The sequence below is a fragment of the Cydia strobilella genome, chromosome 23 (assembly GCF_947568885.1).
Source record: "Cydia strobilella chromosome 23, ilCydStro3.1, whole genome shotgun sequence".
In the NCBI taxonomy this organism is placed as follows: Eukaryota; Metazoa; Arthropoda; class Insecta; order Lepidoptera; family Tortricidae; genus Cydia; species Cydia strobilella.
In genome coordinates this window covers 2,279,222-2,301,610 of record NC_086063.1, presented here as the reverse complement: position 1 = coordinate 2,301,610, position 22,389 = coordinate 2,279,222, and the positions used below count along the sequence as shown (strand labels likewise).

General features: G+C 36.8%; 3 protein-coding genes and 2 long non-coding RNA genes across 5 annotated transcripts in view; 3 read left to right on the top strand and 2 right to left on the bottom strand.

Moving 5' to 3' along the window:
- The window catches only part of LOC134751787 (spherulin-2A-like), a 500,532-nt gene that overhangs the window by 14,814 nt on the left and 463,329 nt on the right, over nt 1-22,389 (top strand). The gene's annotated exons all lie outside the window — the stretch shown is intronic.
- Nucleotides 555-3,532, top strand: LOC134751763 (uncharacterized). Its single transcript, XR_010128689.1, has 4 exons — nt 555-640; nt 1,250-1,324; nt 2,392-2,421; nt 3,500-3,532. It is a non-coding gene; the product is annotated as an uncharacterized LOC134751763 (long non-coding RNA).
- On the top strand, nt 8,436-10,378 carry LOC134751825 (uncharacterized). The gene is made up of 3 exons (XR_010128710.1): nt 8,436-8,511; nt 9,447-9,521; nt 10,334-10,378. It is a non-coding gene; the product is annotated as an uncharacterized LOC134751825 (long non-coding RNA).
- Nucleotides 11,702-13,162, bottom strand: LOC134751728 (spherulin-2A-like). Its single transcript, XM_063687171.1, has 2 exons — nt 13,006-13,162; nt 11,702-12,644 (listed from the first exon to the last, which is right to left on the bottom strand). The coding sequence occupies exon 2, from the start codon at nt 12,638-12,640 to the stop codon at nt 11,744-11,746; it is 897 nt and encodes a 298-aa protein (XP_063543241.1). The 5' UTR covers nt 12,641-12,644; nt 13,006-13,162; the 3' UTR covers nt 11,702-11,743.
- LOC134751793 (uncharacterized) lies at nt 16,713-19,654 on the bottom strand. Its single transcript, XM_063687283.1, has 3 exons — nt 19,621-19,654; nt 18,550-18,728; nt 16,713-17,181 (listed from the first exon to the last, which is right to left on the bottom strand). Exons 2-3 carry the CDS (start codon nt 18,564-18,566, stop codon nt 16,785-16,787), a joined length of 414 nt encoding a protein of 137 aa, XP_063543353.1. The 5' UTR covers nt 18,567-18,728; nt 19,621-19,654; the 3' UTR covers nt 16,713-16,784.

Below are 22,389 nucleotides of genomic sequence, written 5' to 3'. Positions count from 1 at the left end.
GGAGGCCGATGCGTGAGCGGCACGACCTCCCACATTTTTGCCAGAGGAAGCTCCTGCCACCTGAGGTTCCAGTCCCGGTTTGCTTTCTGCGGCTCCTGTTCAACGCATTAAACCAGAACAGAATCAGAATTTTAAAGATACACTGCCAAGAATAGCCAAGAAAGGCTTCAATGATTTGGGGAATCTATGTATAAGTCCCCAGCTGCTAATTAACTTGCATGGATACTAAACTTTATGGATTGGATGGATATGGATATGGATTGTTTATTGCCATACAGCATGGGTTCAGCATAAGCTGCGTCAGCCATTTCATTATAATACTGACCGTGCAGCGCTGATTTTTCGTTCCCCCTTCACTGATAACAATAGCTAGGTACATTATTAGAGTGCGTGATCAGATATTTTTGAGCATCTCGGCCGCTCCAATATATCTGCAAGCGACTGTGAAAACTCCAAAAATGAATTGAAATTGAAACGTAATGGAAAATTAATCGATTCGAAGGTTTTTCCACCTGTACAAATCGATTATCATCTTCATTTATGGCGTAGGCAGTCTGTGGTCACCATGCGAGTATGGCTGCTTCTCTGCCTTCTCGCCATTGGCATTCAGGCGTATCACATTGGTTCTTCTAGCTCTTTGGTGAGTTAAATCTCAGGAACCAGCAGCCAAAAGCATACAATCCAAGTTACATGATATGAAACTTTGATTAGTTTTTGTTACAAAAATTTTGTTTTACGAAGAAAATGGAAGGAAGTTTTCATGCTCTATTTTCTTTGTAATACAATTGATGTTTGCTTGAATTACATCATTTACATCATATCAAAGATAGATATAACTCCGTAATAGATGGATACAGTCTAAGGAAAAAACGTGCCTCGAAAATCACGAAAATTTGATTCTCGATCAGATGGCGCCACTACCTTTGGCCTACTCTCGTATAGAGGGCGTTGACGGTTTTGTTTGTTATATAACAATTTTAACGCATATCAGTGAAAGAACATGGGTCAAAATCATAAAAATAATTAATACAAATAGAAAAAAACATTTATCCATATTTAAATACATATTATCGTATTTTTATAAATCTTCATTTTTAGTTTTAAAGTGTATCGATAGATGGCAGTGAATTTTTTGTGGTTACAAAATTTACTATGACAGTACCGCTCTATCTTATTATATCCCTCTTTGATCATATTTAACTCATTCCAATGTAGCTATTAAAATAATAATACTTACATTTAATTTCAGGATGACGTAAACCCACCAACAAACCACGGCGTAAAAAAGTTATCCATGGCCGGCTCTTTTTTTAGTTTAGCCTCGGTATGTATCATCTAATATTAGCCAACGACGTGTACAAATTCATCTTTCAGATTTATCTGGCAGGTGTTTGGCGTACCAGTCGGTCAATATATGTTGTTTACCTATACTTGTGTTGCTATTTTCTTGCTGTATTTTAGGGTTCCGTACCCAAAGGATAAAAACGGGACCCTATTACTAAGACTCCGCTGTCTGTCTGTCCGTCTGTCACCAGGCTGTATCTCATGAACCGTGATAGCTAGAAAGTTGAAATTTTCACAGATGATGTATTTCTGTTGCCGCTATAACAACAAATACTAAAAACAATAAAATAAACATTTACTTAAGGGGGCTCCCATACAACAAACGTGATTTTTTTGCCGTTTTTTGCGTAATGGTACGGAACCCTTTGTGCGGAGTCCGACTCGCACTTGGCCGGTTTTTTCTTTTATTGAGATAGTACAAAAAAGAGTATTTTGTATTGTACCTATATATGGCGGGAATCGTCAATGATTTGACTATCGAAAATCTGTGTACATTATATAGACAGACACATCTGTGTCTAGTTTCCGCTATACATTGTCCGGCTTGTCTGCCAGATAAATTTGCCAAACTCATATCTGCGGGCTACTTCAGGTACTGAGTTTGTCCATACAAAATAACCATCTAGAACCGGGAATTCCTGTTCCGGACTCTATTTGTAGGTATAGAAAATGACTAACCACCAAGACCACCAAGAGCATTCTCTCCTGCCTCTCTGACAACCCATCCTTCTGAATTTTCCTAATCCAGCGTGACCGACTGGTAATGGAAGGAGAATAACGTTTTGCAATGTTTGGATATTTGTATGTCACGCCCTGCAGCATGTCACGCCCTGCAGCATGTCACGCCCTGCAGCATGTCACGACCTGCAGCATACAGGGCCTGACATACGCCCTGTATGCTGCGACGACAGACGAATATTATGACAAAGTTTGTATGTAGCCTAGAAACTTCATCATAATATTTGTGTCAACTGTGACGTAACGTCACAGTTGATGCTGAAATCGATAGGGTTTTAGAAATAAGTTAAAACATTTTTATCTTTTCAGATCATAAAAAATGTTCTACTCATCATTATGGTAATTGCAATGTACAGTACGCTGCAGATGTAACTGACCCCCCTCTGAAAACAAATGTCTATGCAGGGGGTCACTTAACTCTGCAGCGTACTTTATATCATAGTGTAATTTTTCAAATTCCGAAATTATACCGCATTAACAAATCCCAATACACGTTTAAGGTATAATTACTCACGGTAGAACGATTCGGGTCCGGGCCGTGGCATCCAACACTTCATCTTTATGACGAGTGAACGGTGATCACGTGACGCTTTCTATAGAAGAAACTGTACTGCTATCACTGACACTGACATCGGTAGCGTGTGCTTACTTTCTATGCATCTCGCTCGTACTCGCCTAAATAATATATTATATATATTATTTATATATTATATATATATATATATTTATTTAATATTTATTTAGTACTATATATTTATGTATGCTAGTACATATTTATTTTATTGCATAATGCAATTGATGTATTTTAGTTATTCGTAGACGTTAATATTGTAGTTTTCCTTCTTAAATATTATTGTACGTTCTGTAAGTTTGTCTATCTATCTAATTCGAATTTTCCACTCATTTACTCTAAGGTTAGCTGGAAGAAATCCCTTATAGGGATAAGCTCGCCTTTGTACCTAAATTTATATGAATTTCATGTTATCAATTTTTGTTTTGTACAATAAAGTGATTTACTACTACTACTACTATAATATCATTAGGGGCTATGCAATAAGCTTTAAGAATTATCAGTTAACAGTAACACCGAGGATGACTGCAATTAAAGTTAAATTTAAAAGTGGAAACTGCCTTGGGTGAGACTTGAACTCACGGCCTCTGGATAGATACTCCAGAGCTCTCCCAACTGAGCCACCAAGACCTCATCCATAGTCAGCAAATCTTCCCACTATATGGGTCTAGGAACCATAGCGACATCTACCATAAGAGCGTTACACTTCTTAAACGGCCACCGGAGTTCCAAGTCACATTGGAAATTCACAAGTTACGATGTGCTACCCAGTCGCAGACGCTTCTGCTTGTTAAAAAATTTATTGCAATTAAAGTTGTATTGAATTTTTCCATCTTGTGATTCTAGAGCGGAAAGAAAATACATGAAGAAGGAATGGGGGTAAGCATCCTACAACCTATGTATATATCGAAGCGGCCAAGGTGCTTAGAAACATCTGAACAAAGCCTTTATTGTAAAGAGGATAATGTGCGTGCTCAGATATGGTGACTGTTCGGTCAGCATCAAAAGTGGCGGATCAGACTACGCGTCAAAAGTATCTACCACTCTCCAATAACTTAATAAGAAGAGATTTAAAAGTGGAAATATTACTGCCTTGGTTAAGACTTGAACTCATGGCCCCGGATCGATACTCCACAGGCCGTGAGTTCAAGTCTCACCCAAGGCAGTAATTTTTCCACTTTTAAATTTATTCTAAGCATAGCATTGCTCGTAGACTTCTGATTGTAAAAAAATAATTTAAACTGGTAGAGATTTTTGAACGCTGACTCTACCTATAGATATAAAAAAAAGAAAGAGAGAAAAGAAAAGTATTCCAGGGTGGCAGATAGGCAGATACTTCTGACGCGTTGTTTCATCCGCTGCTATTGATGCTGACTACATAGCTGAGTGCAGCTATAATTGGTCAAACCAAATTGTCAGTAAATAGGAACAAAAAAAACGCATTTAACTGATTTGCAAGACCGAAGTGATCCCATAAGTGTTCCGTTTGTCAAAACAAAGTTTTGCACGGAACACTAAAAACTGTGTTCATGCTTTTCTTTTGGGTGCTAGTCAGACAAAGATAGCATGAGTGTTTATGTTTGAAATGAGACAGTCCTTTGACAAATTACTTATACGTACGTATAATAAGAATTTTTTATGACAACAGTATTTTGTGTTAAGAAAACTTGCATTTATACGCAATTAAATGTACCTAAAATAATAATAATTGTTACAGTAATAAACGGACAGCTTTCGGGTAAGATTTTCCCGAATTTTTATTATGTGAATTAGTTATAATTTTGACCAATTTCCAAAAAGCAAAACTAGTCATTTTATTTATTTGGTCGTTTACGTTGTTATCTGACAAATAAGTACAGTCGCCATCAGATATATCGGAGCGGCCGAGGTGCTCAAAAATATCTGAACACGCACCTAGCGCCTTGAGAATAGATGCGTGTTCAGATATTTGTGAGCACCTCGGCCGCTCCGATATATCTGATGGCGACTGTACCTATATGTATACGTGTATCTATGTATCATATTTATGTCTTATGATGTATGTTGATCATATCTTTTCCCTTCACTAGCTCGGAAAGCCGTCTTTTATCCTTTAAAACAAGCGGGGAAAAACGCATTTTATCCACTAGTGGGGAAAGTAAATTGACCTTGGATGGGGCGTGTTTAAGTAGCTCGACAGAGAACAAAACGTAAAACGCTCATAATAATGGTTCGTTCGATATTAATTATCATTAAATAAATGGTTTGAGAATCTAATAAAAAATACCAGATTTAGCTTTATTTAATGTTTTAAAGTCATAAACCTTAAAATTCCATAATAAACGTTTGTTTTTTAATAATTATGTTAAATATAACTCTGAACGCACAAGTTAAGTCGATGCAATTTCAAAACGCATCATTGACATTTCATACGTCAGAAATGTCAACATTGTTAACAGAAATTTTACTTAAAAACCTCTCACGTAAAAGTACAGAATTTCCAGAGTTTCTTGTTATAATATCGTACAAAAATGAGTGATTGCAGTTGATGAAGATGATCTAACGCCTGTGGATGTTGCACTTTCCTCGCTATAGTGAGGGGAAAAGTTTTGTGTTACACACGGGTGCAAATGTATTTTACTTCTCGTGTGTTAAAACACTCGCTACGCTCAGGATTCTATTTTAGAACCACTCGCTTCGCTCGTGGTTCAACTATAGAATCCCTTCGCTTGCTCGTATTTCAATTCCACACTCGCGGGTAAAATACAACTTTGCACCCTTGTATAACAAATAACTATTCTATGTAGGTAGGTGAGGTGAGGTTGATTAATTTTCAATGATATCTACCTATTTAGCGAACCTTTGTGGCTACCACCAGTTTGGCACTGACATAAACGCTATCGAGAACGTATCTTACTTTCTATGCATCTCGCTTGTAGTAGTTGTAGTCGCATATTAGTGTGAGCGAGATGTATATAGAAAGTAAATTACGTAGACGTTAGCGTATATGTCAGTGTTGACACTGTCAGTGACTCATGATAAGGGTACTTATGTACTTTACCTAAAAATAAACCGTGTCACTCTTCTTGAACCTGCAGAAGCTAACTTACCTACTCAATTAAATTTTAAGTAGTTTTTGTTATATATGTTACCTACGTATTATTAGTAAATAATAGTAATTTTTTTCAACAGGTACTGAATAATCCCTCGGTTCTTCTACTATGAATAAAATATATGATAAAAATAAAATATGCAAATTAAAACATCGTTTCATTAAAAGTAAGCAAAAGTATGATCTACGTCTATTCAAGGCTAGAGTGAAAAAAGGCTAAAAGGTTACATCTCCAACCCTCTCGACCTACTGACGTGCTGATACTACTATTAAAGTATAAATTTTCTCAAATGATTTTTACGCCTCACACCCTAATCTCCCTTTATAAGCCTTTGTTTCTTTTGTTCAGCGGTTACCAATGCTACCGCTACTGACTGAACGGGAACAAACTCGTTTAAAAATAAATTTTACCGTCCTATTTACATGGTTCAAATTTATGTAGCAGCTTTGTATCCGGAGACCACATACAGGCAACCGATTGTCCTTCATTACCCATACTCATTACCCATACTCGTTATCTCAGAATGAGCTGTTACATTTTGAACCTTAATACTATCACGATAGTTGCTTTTTAACGACATGGTTGCTTTGACACCCGCTCGGCATGAGCCTTCCCATACAAACGGAGTTTTGTTCTCATTTTAAAACTACGTGTTGGATTGTAATGAAACTTTGCACATACAATGACATGAGGTATATCTAGGTCTGTAATTAGTTTGTATAGCTCCAGTTTATAAAACAAACGATATAGAGCAAAAACAAGTTTTGTATGAAAAAGTTGAATTCGCTTTATTTTTAACCGACTTCAAGATTTCAAAGGAGGAGGTTCTCAATTCGGTTGTTTTTTTTTTTTTTTTTTTTTTTATGTTTGTTACTCCATAACTCGTCATTTCTGGACCGATTTTGAAAATTCTTTTTTTGATAATAAGTTTATACATACAGATTGGTCCCGTTTTTGTCAAAAAGCAGTTCTGATGATGGGATCCATGAGGAATCGAGGGAACTCCTCAAATGTTAAAGGCATACATATAGTGATTTTAGTATTTTTATCAACAAATCAAGCACTTACATTTAAAAAAGTGACATTTGATGAAGTGGAACTGCTGATGATGATCAGAACGGAACTCTTCAATGACGCATAGTTCACGTTTGGCGATTTGTCCTCTTCGTTATGTTTGTTAAGCAAGTTAGGTTTTCAAGAAACATTTTTGTCAAGCTCGAGTTCTGATGATGGGATCCATGAGGAATCGAGGGAACTCCTCAAATATGAAAGGCATACATATAGTGATTTTTGTATTTTTATAAACAAATCCAGCACTTCCATTTTAAAAAGTGACATTTGATGAAGTGGAACTGCTGATGATGATCAGAACAGAACTCTTCAATGACGCATAGTTCACGTTTGGCGATTTGTCCTCTTCGTTATGTTTGTTAAGCAAGTTAGGTTTTCAAGAAACATTTTTGTCAAGCTCGAGTTCTGATGATGGGATCCATGAGGAATCGAGGGAACTCCTCAAATGTGAAAGGCATACATATAGCGATTTTTGTATTTTTATCAACAAATCCAGCATTTCCATTTTAAAAAGTGACATTTGATGAAGTGGAACTGCTGATGATGATCAGAATGGAACTCTTTAATGACGCATAGTTTACGTTTGGCGATTTGTCCACTTCTTTATGTTTGTTAAGCAACTTAAGTTTTTAAGACATATTTTTGTCAAGCTCGAGTTCTGATGATGAGACCCACGAGGAACCGAGGGAACTCCTCAAATGTGAAAGGCATACATATAGTGATTTTTGTATTTTCATCAACAAATCCAGCATTTACATTTAAAAAAGTGACATTTGATGAAGTGGAACTGTTGATGATGATCAGAATGGAACTATTCAGTGACACATAGTTCACGTTTGGCGATTTGTGCTCTTCCTTATGGACGCAAACCCAAACTTGGACCCGGACTCGGACCCGGACCCGGGTCTGAACATGGACCCCAACTCGGACCCGGACCCGGACCGAACTCTGACCCAAACCTGGACCCGGACAGCCGGACACGGACCCGGACTCGGATCCGGACCCAGACCCGGACCCGGAAATGCTACTAGAAGAGTGGGTTTGGTGGGTGGGTGTGTTTTGAACTGCGATTCTCACAGAACAGAACTGCTATCAGAAAAGTAGGTTAGGTTAGGTTAGAACTGCGACCCTTACAAAAACGAAATGCTACTAGAAAAGTGGGTCGGTTTACCTCCTTTTCTACATAATTAGGCAAAAGATGCTGTCTTTTTCATTTCATTGTCTGGAATCTAAGAATGCTTTCAGCGGCATCCCCTATTGAAGTCGGTTTTTTTTTCTTAAAAATTATTTTAACTATGGTATCTGAAGCTACATAAAATAATTACAGACATAGATATACCTTATCCTATTGTTACTACAAAGTTTCAGAGCAATCTAGCTAGTCGTTTTAAAATGAGAGCGGAACTACATTTGTATGGAGAAACGAGCTTGCCAGGCACTCTTAACAATAGGCACTCTTGGATAGAAACTGTAGGCTAGTTACCATGGTGAAATTAAAAGAAATCTGTCACCATCAAGCATACTACATCGGTTTTACCGTAGCTAAACCTATTGGAAAATTGATTGTTAGACGTAAATGATCAGCATCTTCACGGTTGTAGGACATGCGCAAGCGCAGACGTGATGCGTGTACTATTCTTGCTCTGTCTGTTTGTGATAATAGCGCAGGCGTATGATGACAGAGCGGGTACCGTGGTGAGTCTTAATTTACTTTAAACAGTGATTTTAATTAAAAAAGATTTTTAGAACCTATAAAAGTAATAAATCGCTTTTGTTGGAGATACCAACGTAAGTTAATAAACATATCTATATTTAGATTTTATATATTTGCATTTAACTAAACATAGTACACGTACCTACAATAGTTCTCATAACTACTCACGATCAGATGTCATTTATTTATATTTATTTATTTAATTACAAATATAAGCCTACAGTAATACCAAAGCACCTATAATTCTAACATCATGTCACTGTATTAGGTATTGTCAACAAACCATTAAGTATGCAAAAAATATAACACTGACTCTCGCGTTTTGTACACATAATTAATGTCATTAGGTCTAACGCGATTAAATTTCATTATTTAACCTTTTTCCGACGTTTCAGCTAGGTTGCACTAGCTGTGCAAAATCTCAATTGACATTTTGCTGGCCCAATGCTATGCAAAGCAATGCTGGGACGTCAAGTCTTCCGTGACCACGACTGGCTAAAAAATAAATGCATTCCCGTTGCCAGAAAGGTTTTGGGATTATACTGAGCAACTTTTACTATGGGACCAACCACGAATTCGCGCACCCATAGAAAATGGACCAGCCAAAATGTATGAAACAGCCAAATTTTTTTTCGCGATTTCGGTTTTGGTCCCATAGTAAAAGTTGCTCAGATAACTCTTTTTTTGTTTTTTTTATTTAAACAACTAAATCCGGAATTAAACTCGTTAGTTTGATGCTTTCGGGCGTGTGACAATCACTATACCTATAGTATAACCTACTACGGTATAGTTGTATCATTTTTTTCAACCGTTGGCGACAGCCGTACCACCAGCTCTTGACTGCTGAAAGTAAAAAGCATCGCTCCTTTACTTACAAATGGGAAAATATAACTTGTGATTCCATTTATTGTTTCAGACGAGCGTTAGGTCGCCAAATCCCACAGCTTTACGGAAACTATCATTTTTCAATTCTATTGCTACTCTGGCTGAGGTAACTTATTTCTTAAAAGTATTCCTTACTATAGTCCGACAAGAAATCGAGGAAAATAAATGAAAAAAAAAAAAAAATACACGTAACTTTCACATTTTTGACGTAAAATGTTTAAACATGGCAACAATTTAGTATAGATTTTTTTTTGTTACATTTAATTTAATTTCTACTATTTAATGCCGCACTATAATTTACTTGGGTACAATGAAGTCCTGCATTGGTTATGGACGTTTCTGGCATGATATCTAAAGAAAGGAGGAATTAGTTTATATAGCTCTAGTATATAAAACAAACGAAATAGAGCAAAAACAAGTTTTGTATGAATAACTTAAATTCGCTGTATTTTTTTACTATGGTATCTGAAGTTACATAAACTAATTACAGGCCTAGATATACCTTATCCTATTGTTAGTATAAAGTTTCAGAGCAATCTAGCTAGTCTTTTTAAAATGAGAGCGGAACTACGTTTGTATGGAGAACCGAGCTTGCCAGGGACTCTTAAGCAACACTTTTAAACAATTATAAATCAGTGAAGTTTACTTATGGCTGTGTCATCGACGTCATCGTATCCCCAAGTTTAAACGTTAAGGTGACGTGAATGTGTGTATTTCAAACTGCGTGGGTACGGCGACAGATGTTATCTCCATATAATTTTATAACCTTAAAACGTAAAATTTTGCAAAATAGTACTTAGATGACATATGTCACCGTACCCATGCTACTTGAAAAATACTGTATAGTTTGTAATATTCACAGTATGTACTTTATAATTGACTCGGAAGGGTAACTTATGATTAATTTTATCATTTCAGATCATAGCTAATGTTTTGGGGATAGTTATGGTAAAATATCTACATATAATTTGTGTCAATAGTAATGTTTAGTGAATTTTCTTATTGTCTAATACTCGTAAAAGTGTAATTTTTACTGCAATTATAGGATGGAAAGAAAATTATAGAACATGGCATTGGGGTAAGCCTCAGGCACTTTCTCTTAGGTATATTATTATGTAAATAATTAGGTATATTATTATGTAAATAATGTAATCTATAATGTTCATTTTTATTATTATTATTATTATTTATCAATCAGAGCCCACTGTGTCCCACTGCTGGGCAAAGGCCTCCCACCTCTTTTTCCACTCGTAATGTTTATGTATTTGTTGTTTGTATGTTTATGTATTTTTAATTAAAAAAAAGAAAAAAATAGGTATCCTCCTGACGACCAGCGTGCTACATGTAGTACCTACAAGTACATTAATAGTCCTAATTAATAAGTAATTATATCATATAGGTAATTAGTAATCCTATAAATGTATTTAATTACATATACACTTGTTTAATCCAATAGGTTAAAGTTTTTTTGTGTTTAATCGTATTAAAAGCATGCTTTTCTTGTTATAATCGATAATGAACGTAAGAGCGGTAGCATAACATTCACTTAACTTCCTATTTTCACGTGTAAATAGATTGAAAGTGTATAATTTCCTAACCTTTTATATTTATTATTTTATATTGCAGTAACGAGTGGCAAATATTTGCGTAAGTGTATGTCGCTTTTATTATTATTTAATTATATAGGTAGGTTATAGATTATAGTTGAAGTTAAATAAAGTTAAAGAAATGGATTAACCTTATAATAATGTGTAGTCTCTAAGGCAATTATTAATTATTGTATTTTTGATATTGGTAATTGTAATGTGCTAATGTGTGTACAATAAAGTTTTCATGAACTATTTTCTGATATTATATATACATAATTATATTAGGTAATATGTACGTAATCATAATTATTATGTACAATTTAATCATGAGAATAAAATGAAACGTTACTTAAGTAATTTTTTTTTTTTTCACCCAGGTACACAACACAAACAAATAGTTTTGTTTTTTAATGAAATAAACTCTCTGGTGAACTAAATGGTGTGGTTGTCATAGTTTTTTCTTGCATTTCCCTATTTACTCCCACAATTTTAACACATTAAAATTCTTTTAAGAGTTCTGAACCAGTGCCACAGTATTCGCCTGTTCCGCCTATCCCTCCTAATAGCATCATGAAATAGTGCACATGGAACAAGTACCTGTTTGTTTGCGTTTTATGAGTAAACTTTCCATAACTTACGAGTTTATAAGGGTGAGTGACTGTATCTTCAATTGGAAAGAAAATTAAATAAAAAAGAATATAATACATACAAAATTTATTACATATGATCAATACCTAGTTCAGAAATCAACTTCCATCATTTTGGTGCGGTTCTTCCTGTCGCGGACGACCACCTTCGACTGAGAGTAGAAGCCGATCTCGATGATCTCCCGAGACATAATCTCGTTCTTCAGACCTCCGTGAGACATGACAGCCTGCACCGGCAGCGCCCAGTAATGGTGACCCCTGTACACGTCATCGTAGTTCACAGCCACAGCTCCAGAAAGGCTGGCCAAGTATTCCATCTCGATTTGAATCGTACCCTTAGTAGCGTGGAGCTCAGTGGTCACAGATTGTCCTGGCTGGAGTAAGACGTCCATGGATGATGTAGCTCCGATGGTCACAGCTTCAGATTTCTCGGCACCAATACCCCAAGCGGATGTGTAGCTAAAGGCAGTAGATCCGCCCAGATTGGCCACCTCAATATCGACTCCATAGCTGATCTCCTGTCCTACAGAAAGCTCGCCACTCTTGGTCCAGTGAGATGAAACACGGTTCTCAACGGAGTGTGAGATGCCAACGTTGAAAGTAGCCGGCTTCGTGCTGTTGTTCTCAAAAACTTGCTGCATGACGATCAGGGGTTGAGAAGTGATCTTTAGAACTTTGCCGCTTTTCGGCACTAAGGTCCTTGCAACCTGGTCCCAGTTGTAAGTCCTGTACAGATCGCTCCAGGGAGTAGGGCTTTTAAGGAAGGCGTCATCAGGGCGTCTGCCGAAGTAGGCGTTGACGGCGTTCTTGAGGTTGTTGTCTCCCAAGCTGAAGCTGATGCGCTCCTGGTCGGAGATGATGTCCATTTGGCTGCCGGTGTAGTGGACTTTCATTTCTGAGTTCTCGTTCTCGAACTTGCCGCTGACCTCCACGTTGATGCGGGCGTGCACCAGCGCAGGGAGGACGAGGAGGAGGAATCTGAACGCCATGGCTCTGAAAAGAGGAAAAAGGTTTCTTAATTAATAAATGCCTACATGTAGGTAAATATGGGTAGGAAACTTTATTCTAGATGCAACTTATAAATGAACCGGGTTATCATTGTTCAAAAAATATATAAGGTATTGAAAAAAAGTGGTATTAATACGTATAGAAAGACTTAACTTATAGAAATGTTAGCAAAGTATATAGTTAAATTTACAAGTTAAGAAATAAAAGAAACAAGTTTCTGTTTCATTCTGAGAGAAGAAGAATTTAATTTGTAAAGTCAAATCTAATAATGCAAGACTAAATAAAGGACTTTAACTTGAACCAAAAAATTAAATAAAATAAAATAAAAAACACCAAAAATACTTACATTTCAAATGCTAGATGATAAGTATATATAAAATTTAAATTAAATTAAAAGATAAAAAAGAAGTCAAGACACAACTGATGATGTCTAAATGACTTCTTAAACTATGTTCATTTGAATTTCTCACAAATATTTATACTACTATTGAAATATGAAAATAGCAAATGTAACATGTTCAAATAAAACTGCTGTTAAATGTTTTTAGCTGAAACGGTAACGCTGATAATTTTTGCTAAGTTTGCAGACAAGTCTTAAGTCGTCGTTCCAGCAGATTGAAAGCGATTAAATGCTATAAAACTTGAATGCTACCCATGTATACTTACTTAAGTTTGCATTTATATTTGTGTTAGCACTGTTAGCTAGGTACTTGTAGGTATTTGATAAATTTATATCTTGAGTTAGGGGTAAGGTTGGGTAAGGGATATTTTAGATTAGGTTTACAAGAGATGCCTAACATAAAACATCATCTCATTCTTAAGGACCATCATTTTTTATACCACATCAAACATCAAACATTTATTCAGCAAATAGGCCACAGGGGCACTTTTACATGTCAATTTTTACAAACAATAAAATTAACCCAAAATTACAAAAAGAAAAAAAAAACAATTACATAAATGTCAAATTACACAAAAAAAAGCTAATAAAAAATATACAAACAACAGAAGTACTAAAATTGTTTAGAGATGTAAAAGTCTCTAGGTGTCAGAGATAAAATGTATATGAAAAAAAAAAAAAATGAAAAATATATTTATTTTGCACACAAAAATGGGAATTTGCAGATTTAGTATACATGAGGTCCAGGTTGCGCGCATACAGCGGTACATTTAAAACAGTATGAACAGGGGTCCCCAAACTAGGCATAGCCTGTATCTTGGGCGACCAGTTAGTGAATTAAAAACTAGATTGAAAAAAAAAAAGAAAGTATGTCTAAAGATGAAGATAGGTGCTAGTGCTAATAACCTTAGCTACTAGGGATTTACGTTGGTCAGTCTGTCAGTCAAGTCTCTTACGGCTAAGTGTCTATACCTATAGGTTAAATGTCTAATTATATAATAATAAAAAAGATCATCAAATTATCCAGAGATGTAAAGGGTCTCTAAGACTTGAATTGTTATATAATTAATAAAAAGACAAGATATTAAATCAGACAAACAGACAAGAACCGAATGAAGTGCCTCACGTTAATGCCACTCAAAAGTAAAGTTACATAGGTAAAATGTCGTTATTAAACAAGCATACTGCCCGCATGATGGTAAGCAGTCACCGTAGCCTATGGAACACCAGAGGTGATACATGCGCGTTGCCGACCTTTTAAAAACCTGTACACTCCTTTAAATTATCATGACATTAATAAAATTATCATCGTCATCTAAGCGCCAACTTTAGGCTTAAAACTTGACGTTTGTACTTAATAATTTAAATTTTGATTTGGCATGCATGAACTTTACTCAATAGTTTTCACATGCCCTCATTGCCTTATATAAGGCCGAACATATGTTCTCATGTCATGTTATATGTTCTCGTGAATAAACTTTCATTTCATTTCTATGCTAATGCGCAATAATAGAGCTTTGCAGGATCCCCATTATACTACTAAACAGTAGTACTTAGGTACATCAGTTAGTTTTAAATACACGCAATTTATAACTGGCCAGTGAAATCAAGAAAGCAACCATAAAAATCTAAATTTTTGAATTTCAACGTCCGCGGTAGTTTCTTTAGTCCTTTTGATATTCCAATGCCATAACAGCAGCATTATTCTATAGACTTAAATATAGCCGGTCAAACAACTTTGTCAGTAGAAAAAGGCGCGAAATTCTAATTTTCTATGGTACGATTACTCTTCGCGCCTACATTTTTTAAATTTGCCGCTTTTTTTACTCACGGAAATGGCTTGACAGACTAAAGCATTATTTTTACCAATTAATTTAAACATATAAGTCAATAACAACTACTTATACAAACTACTACTACTAACAATAACTTATTACATCGAAAGTAAATGCTAGTTGTTGCACATAACGTTTATTAACATTTATAATCTTAACATAGTATCGCTTTGAATGGAACAATAGCTTTATTTATAATCGCTACTAGTACTACATAATGTAATTTATACTTACGTATGATCTAAACGTACTTACGTACGAAATCACGACACATGTTTGCGATTCGCTGACTCAAAATGGACGAAGTTCACTGGCTATTTAATTAGGGTGCTTGACAAAACTGGAAATATAATGTTATTCTAATGTCTAACCTAACATTATATTTATTTATACTTTATTGCACATAAAATAAGTACAAATGGTGAACTTAATGCCTTAAGGCATTCTCTACCAGTCAACCACTGGGCCAAAAAGAGACGTTTGTTGGTGCAGGCTTTGTACTGTATTTGAAAATAATTAAACGATATCACTACCTACTATTTACAAATTAAATACTAATTATAGTATACCTATTATATTTATATATTGGTATAAACATTTTAGTATGAGTTAAGGTTATCCGACTTACTCGAAACTGACTCGAAAGCCTAATTTTCGTACGTACAGTCAAAATATTTAATTTCCGACGCATTTCGTACCTTGTCACAGTGACAATCAATATGCAAGTCGCTTGAGACCACCTTGAGACCTCATACTATTGTCACTGTGACAAGGTACGAAATGAGTCGGAAAATAAATTCATTGATTGTAACTAACCTTATATGGGCTACTTGCGCGTTTCTTCTTTTTGTTCATCTTAAAGAGGTTTCGAGTTACAGAAGTAAGACGTATGAAAAATTCATATTAGAGAGGTATAGCTATTTATGCAACAAGTGCGGAAAATGGCTGTAATTAGTTAATGTAGCTTTAGTTTAGATACCATAGTTAAACAAATACAGCGAATTTAAGTTTTTCATACATAACTTGTTTTTGCTCTATTTTGTTTGTTTCATAAACTGGAGTTATAAAAACTAATTTCAGACCTAGATATACCTCATGTCATTGTATGTGCAAAGTTTCATTACATTCCAAAACGCAGTTTCAAAATGAGAGCGGAACTACGTTTGTATGGGAAGGTGCAATTCGGCCGAGCTTACCGGGGACTCTTAAAAGATAAATGTGACACTGCCAACCAATCCGGTCCTAGAGATAAATGAAAACTATAAAACAATATTTAAAAACCTCCTTAATAAAAAAGGGTACTACAGTGTCGAAGAGTATCTTAACGATAAAACTGCTTGGCCTAAATTGAATCAAAACAAGAACGACTGCATGAAGCTTAATAATTAATTATTTTTAGATAAATTAGACCCTTAAATAACTGTTTAATGTACCTACCTAAAACTTCTTTGTTTTGTCTGTTGTTATTGTAAATTTATTATATAGCTATTATTGTTAGAATTTGATTATTGTGCTTATAATTTTATTTTTGACGATGCAAAATGTTGATTCTGGCAACAAGTAGGTAAGTATAATTTGTATGTAATGTAACTACCATTAGGTAAATGCACTTTATGCGCATGCATGCTTTATTTCTAGTTTAGTATTAATTTCGTTTATGATAAAATGTAGATTTTTTGACGATGCAAAAGCGATCCAACAGATCCTACTTAAATAAATTGATCTTTATCTTTTATCTTATGTTAATAAAAAAGGCATATCGAATTAAAGTTTTATTCCTTTTAATTTAATCTGAATAATTTAAGTTTACTGTGCAGAAACAAATCTGTTATTATATTATTGATGACCTCAAACATCCTTTAATCATCCATCGTGGATGATGTCTTATGTCTACCCATTTATAGGCCTCCAATCAAGTGTAGTGTGTGCTACATCATAATCGTCATCGGCAACGGCGTCGTCGGCAAAACGTTCATTGGTAACGTCGTCGGCAACACCGTCTTCGGCAATCCGTTCATTGGTAACGTCGTCGGCAACACCGTCTTCGGCAACCCGTTCATTGGTAACGTCGTCGGCAACGCCATCTTCGGCAAATCGTTCATTGGTAACGTCGTCGGCAACACCGTCTACGGCAAACCGTTCATTGGTAACGTCGTCGGCAACGCCGTCTTCGGCAAATCGTTCATTGGTAACGTCGTCGGCAACACCGTCTACGGCAAACCGTTCATTGGTAACGTCGTCGGCAACGCCGTCATCGGGCGGGTTGAGCTCCTCCTGCAGGTCCGACCTAGAATGAGAGAGATAATGAGAAATAATAGATTTTGTCACAAGGGAACAAAATTACATATTTACGGCGTGGGGGTACAGTGGATCCTGAACTAAGCGAAGGATTCAAGTATTAACGCCCAATTTTTTGCTACCATGTGACACACACTGCTTTTCACATCACCTGTGAGGAAATTATTATGTTCTAAAATAAATGCAATAAAGAAACAAAATCGTGTCCTTGAACAGAAAAGTGGCACTTTAGTCCCTCCTAGTCCTAGCGGGGAAGAAAAGTAATCAGTAATCAGTAATCAGTAATCGCTAGGGCACAAAATGACATATTTAAGGCGTGGGCGTACATTGAATCCTAATGAGGGATTCAAGTGTTAACGCCCAGGAATTAATTTTGCTACCATATGACATGTAATGATTTATATCACATCACCTGTGAGAAAGTTTAATTATCTTAGTGATGAAACAGATTTTTTATCAATCTTATGGAAAAACCCGTTAAATTAAGGCGCAATTCAAATTAAGCGGTCACGCTGTCATACAAAATTTGTACGCCTATGTGTTGTGACCTCAATTGTTTTATACAGGGTTTTTTTACAGCAACTTTTACCACGGGACCAACCCCGAAATTGACTCAAAATTTGACTCTCCTTTACAAAATATCAATATCATACCGCAGCCAAAATAATATTTTAATTATTATATGAAACAGTCAATATTTTTTTGTGATTTCGGTATATTAAAAGTTGCTCAGTATGACCAACCAGTCCACCAGTATACCACCACCAGTCCACCAGTTGACCAGTATGTTGTATCAGTATTCACATGATAAAATATTACAAAACCCATGGTAGAGTGTACTCGATCCCATGGCGCCCTCGCAAACGGCAAAGCGGATGCAACGCCGGAATGGGTTTAGTGGGTATTAGGGCCAGGTTCTCCCTCCCCTCGCGCCAGTTGAGAGGGGACAGGAGCGGCGAGTCCCACACACCCCCCCATCAATGGCCTTCCCGCGGCCGGGGGGACGGTGCGTAAAAGCATTCGCCCACTCCGTGAACAAAAAAAGGTAGTTTATGGCTAAGTCACAAGAGACAAGTGGACCCGGGTATGTCCTTAAACTACGTCTAAAAGAGAGGTATGGGCACTGTGAATGTCATCTCGCTTTGTGTGGTAGGGCACAGCACAGCGGATGTCATATCAGATCTAGAGCAGAGTCCAACTGGGGAAGTACCTTACCGTTAGACCTAACTCATAGTGTTGTGTTCCTGCTGGTGAGTTAGGGTCGGCAACGCGCATGGTGTTGCCGGAGGCGTAGGTGACTGTTTACCATCAGGGCCGTATGCTTGTTTGCCACCGACATTGTATAAAAATTACCAACCTGGACGTATCCTTCATCTGAACTACACAGAACTCCTTGGGTGGAGAGAAGATGCACAGCGTTTTTTTCGACGAAGGGTTCTGGTATTCGCTGTCAGAGAGTTGCTCCTGACGGCTCGGCCTATTGGATGGCCTACGCGGCCTGCGCGGCCTACGCGGCCTACGGGGTAATCTCGGTTTCTATTGACATAAAATATAAATATTAATGTTGTAACGCTGTCCGGCCGCCGATGATGAATAAAACGCGAAAAACAATAGTACAGTCTTAAACAAAAGGCGCGCTGGCAGCGGCATCCGTATCGGCCAGGCCGCCAGCACGCGCGCAGCATAGAGATTGATAGTTCCGTCGCCTACAAATGTAATGTACATTACAGTACAAGTGCTAAAAGTAGGAGATTCGTATTTACATCGTACAACGTTTTACAGTAAATATAGCCCTTAAAATTTTCGATAGGCACGTAACGGGCTAATTACAGCACACCATACAATATTATGTACTTTACACAGTGTTATTTGAAATTCTGTTAACTTCAGGGTATGGCTAAGTACATTTTAGAAAAGTAAATGATTTAAAAAATGTTTTATTCATTCATTAATTATATTTTTTTATATATATAGTACGTTTTTGTTTGAAGAAACATCACTTGTGACACTGACATCTAATCCATATCGTATCTATATACGCAATATTTGACGTATCTTAAAGTTCGAATCCGGCTGATAGTCCGCCATAACACTTATAGCTGTTGTCCCTGGCGCTGTGGGCACATTTAACTATTATTACTAACGTATATAACCGACACAGAGAACCAGTATTTTGCGCTATGAACTGCTGCCGTGTTGGAATCAAACCATAGAAGCGGAGCGTGAATCTGGCGACCTAAACACGAAAGCGCCATGAATTTTACGGAGCTTACGACGTTTTGGTCGCGTAGTACAGGTTGTGATTGCGATAATTTCATTGTTTGGTATGTCGTCTCTATAGTAATAATATCTCAATGCACTAAATACTAGGTATGACGCCTTTAGGGGTTTTTGGCGTTGATAGGGTTAAACAAAAAACAATTCTTACATTATTCGATGCTGCTTCTAGTCTTGAAACTCCAACCTTGGATACTTCCTGAAAACGCAAGAGAAATTACAAAACAGTGAAAACATACTTTCTATAATGTTAATATTCAGAAAGGAAAATGGGGACTAAGTGTATATATGCAGCAGCGGTCCTCGTTCCTTAGTTCTGCAGTGCTTGGGGCCCAATGTTTGAATTTCTATCGCACGATTTCGTATTCTCCATTTAACCTTTTGGATTAAATTAAATAAAAAAACTTTAGCTTTAGGCACAGAATAAATAGTATTCCAAAATATTTAGATCAGTACGGTTTTTACTCACTATTATTTTTAGTTGCTTTTGGCGACATGTTTCGGATTCTTTGGGAATCCTTCCTCAGGCACGAGTGTCCGCGGCGGTTGTGCGTCGTGCACTGCCGTGCCAAACCGCCGCCGCCACGTGCCGTATAAACCGTACTTACTGATCTAAATATTTTGAAATATGTCTCACGATAGTTTAAGTGCGATAAATAGTATTATTTATTGATACTTGACTCCAGTCAAACTAGGTAATTACAGTTAATCATAATCATAATAATAACTACTATTTCTAGACACCAAAATTGGTGTGGGCCACATGTACTTGTAGCGACACGACTAAATCGCGGAGTGAGCCACGCCTGCATTAAGGTGACTGTCCATTTTCAACCGCAGCTGCGTTACTGCTCCGACACTACTGCAGCGGCCTGAACGCGTCGGTGTTATTGTCAATTTCCATAGTAAAATGAATGACGATATCGACTGCACGTAATATGGCGATTTTAACGTTTTCCCAACCGCAGCTGCACTACTGCTCCGACAAGTTTAAGTTTTAGTTTTTTATTAGTTTAAGTTTAATAATTAAGGAAGACACAGTACTTACATTCGCAGTTACTTCTGCCACCTACAATATAATAATTTAGATAAAACTTAAATAAGTTCTTGGTCACAAAAAATAAAATTGCTGCCTCGCACAGCTAATCTGTGGAAATTGTTGAATGGACTGTCACATTCGGTATTTCCAGACCGAAACGACCTTTTAAACCTTTTAAAATGCCGGCAACGCACTAACAACCCCTACAACATCAGAGGGGTTGTAAGTGCGTTGCCGGTATTTAAGATGGGTATACGCTCTTAAGAAAAATGATGAAAAATGATTTTAGGATAAAAAAAAGTGTGTGCGTGTAATCTTTACGTGCGATTGAAGTAAAACTTCATTGACGTTTATCGCTATGTATGTTGGCACATTGACGTGTGTCCTAGCTATGGTGCGTGTGTCACTATCACTACTGAGCGTTACTTGCGTAAGAACAAAATCTGAGAGCTTAAAGAAGTTTTGAAGTTTTACTTCAAAAATAACATACCTAAAGAGCTATAGTAGATTGTGTTACAAGTTACAAGGGAGCAAAATGACATATTTTTTATTTACGGCAAGGGCGTACATTGAATCCTAAACGAAGCGAAGGATTATATAATAGAATCCCGAGAGTAACGAGGGATTCTAAAGTAGAATCCTGAGCGCAGTGAGGGATTCAAGTGTGTTACGCCAGAGATGGAAATCATTTTGCTACCATGTGACACATACTGCTTTTCACATCAGGTAATTATGATGTTACAAATATTATTTAAGCTAAAAAAATAATGTGCAAAAAACTTAGAAAATAGTGTCATAGAACAGAAAAGTGTTCCTTTGACCCCTCCTAGCAGGGAAGAAAAACCCCTTTTTCGAATTGGTGATGTGAAAAAGTTTATTTGTTTTATCTCTATATTTTGCCTTATTTTGGGGAATTATTTTCTGGATATAAATAAAATTTACAAACCATCTGAAAAAATATGTAATTTTTTATGAGAATACTGATAGATCGGTATCGTATCGCTGTGTCTTCTTATAAGCATTGTTCGAATCGGGCAGGTTGTTATTATAACATTTAAAACTCGCGGTTTGAACATATATTAAATCACATTTAGAAACGGGATAAATTCGCGATTGACCCGTTTCTAAATGTGATTTAATATAGGTTGTTATTAATTAGTTAAGTGCTCATCAACTGCGGTGTCACTTTACAAGTATGTGGGCAATTTTATTCACTTTACTATTGTTAATCAATAAAGAGCAAGCAGTCCCTGGTGCCGGTGCCGACGGAGCACTACCGCAGCTACCGGCGGCCGTCACAGTCACAGGCCGAGTCTTCGCCGGCCTGCCCGGCCTCCGCGGCCTCTTCGGCCTCCGCGGCCTCCCCGGCCTCGCAGCCCCCTCCGGCCTCGCCCCCGCAGCCCCCGCAGGTGCCGCTGCTGCAGGCTCCGCCCGCGCCGCCGAGGAAGCCGCATAATTATATGCACGCTTCTAATCCGAATTTGCTGGGTAAGTAACCCACCACCTCATACGTAAAATGACTGCTACAGAAAGAGGGACTTTTGAGCCCTTTCACGTATACGGGTTTAACGAACGCTGCTGGCCGACTCCATTGTCACGTGAAAATCGTGCAATAAACTATTTAGACGCAAGGTTGGCCTACATTAATTAATGTTTATTTATCGCCGTACTGCGTCATCGACAGCGATGATGAAGATTATATGTACTGGGTAGGTATATTATATGCACATTATATGTATATAATAATATTGTTTACCTGTTAAAATATTTTATCATATTTTGCGTATCAGCATATATTATAATAAAAACAAATTTGAAAGGTATATATATTTTAAGAAAAGTTAATTTATTTAAGTAATGGGACCTTGGTCGGCGGACATG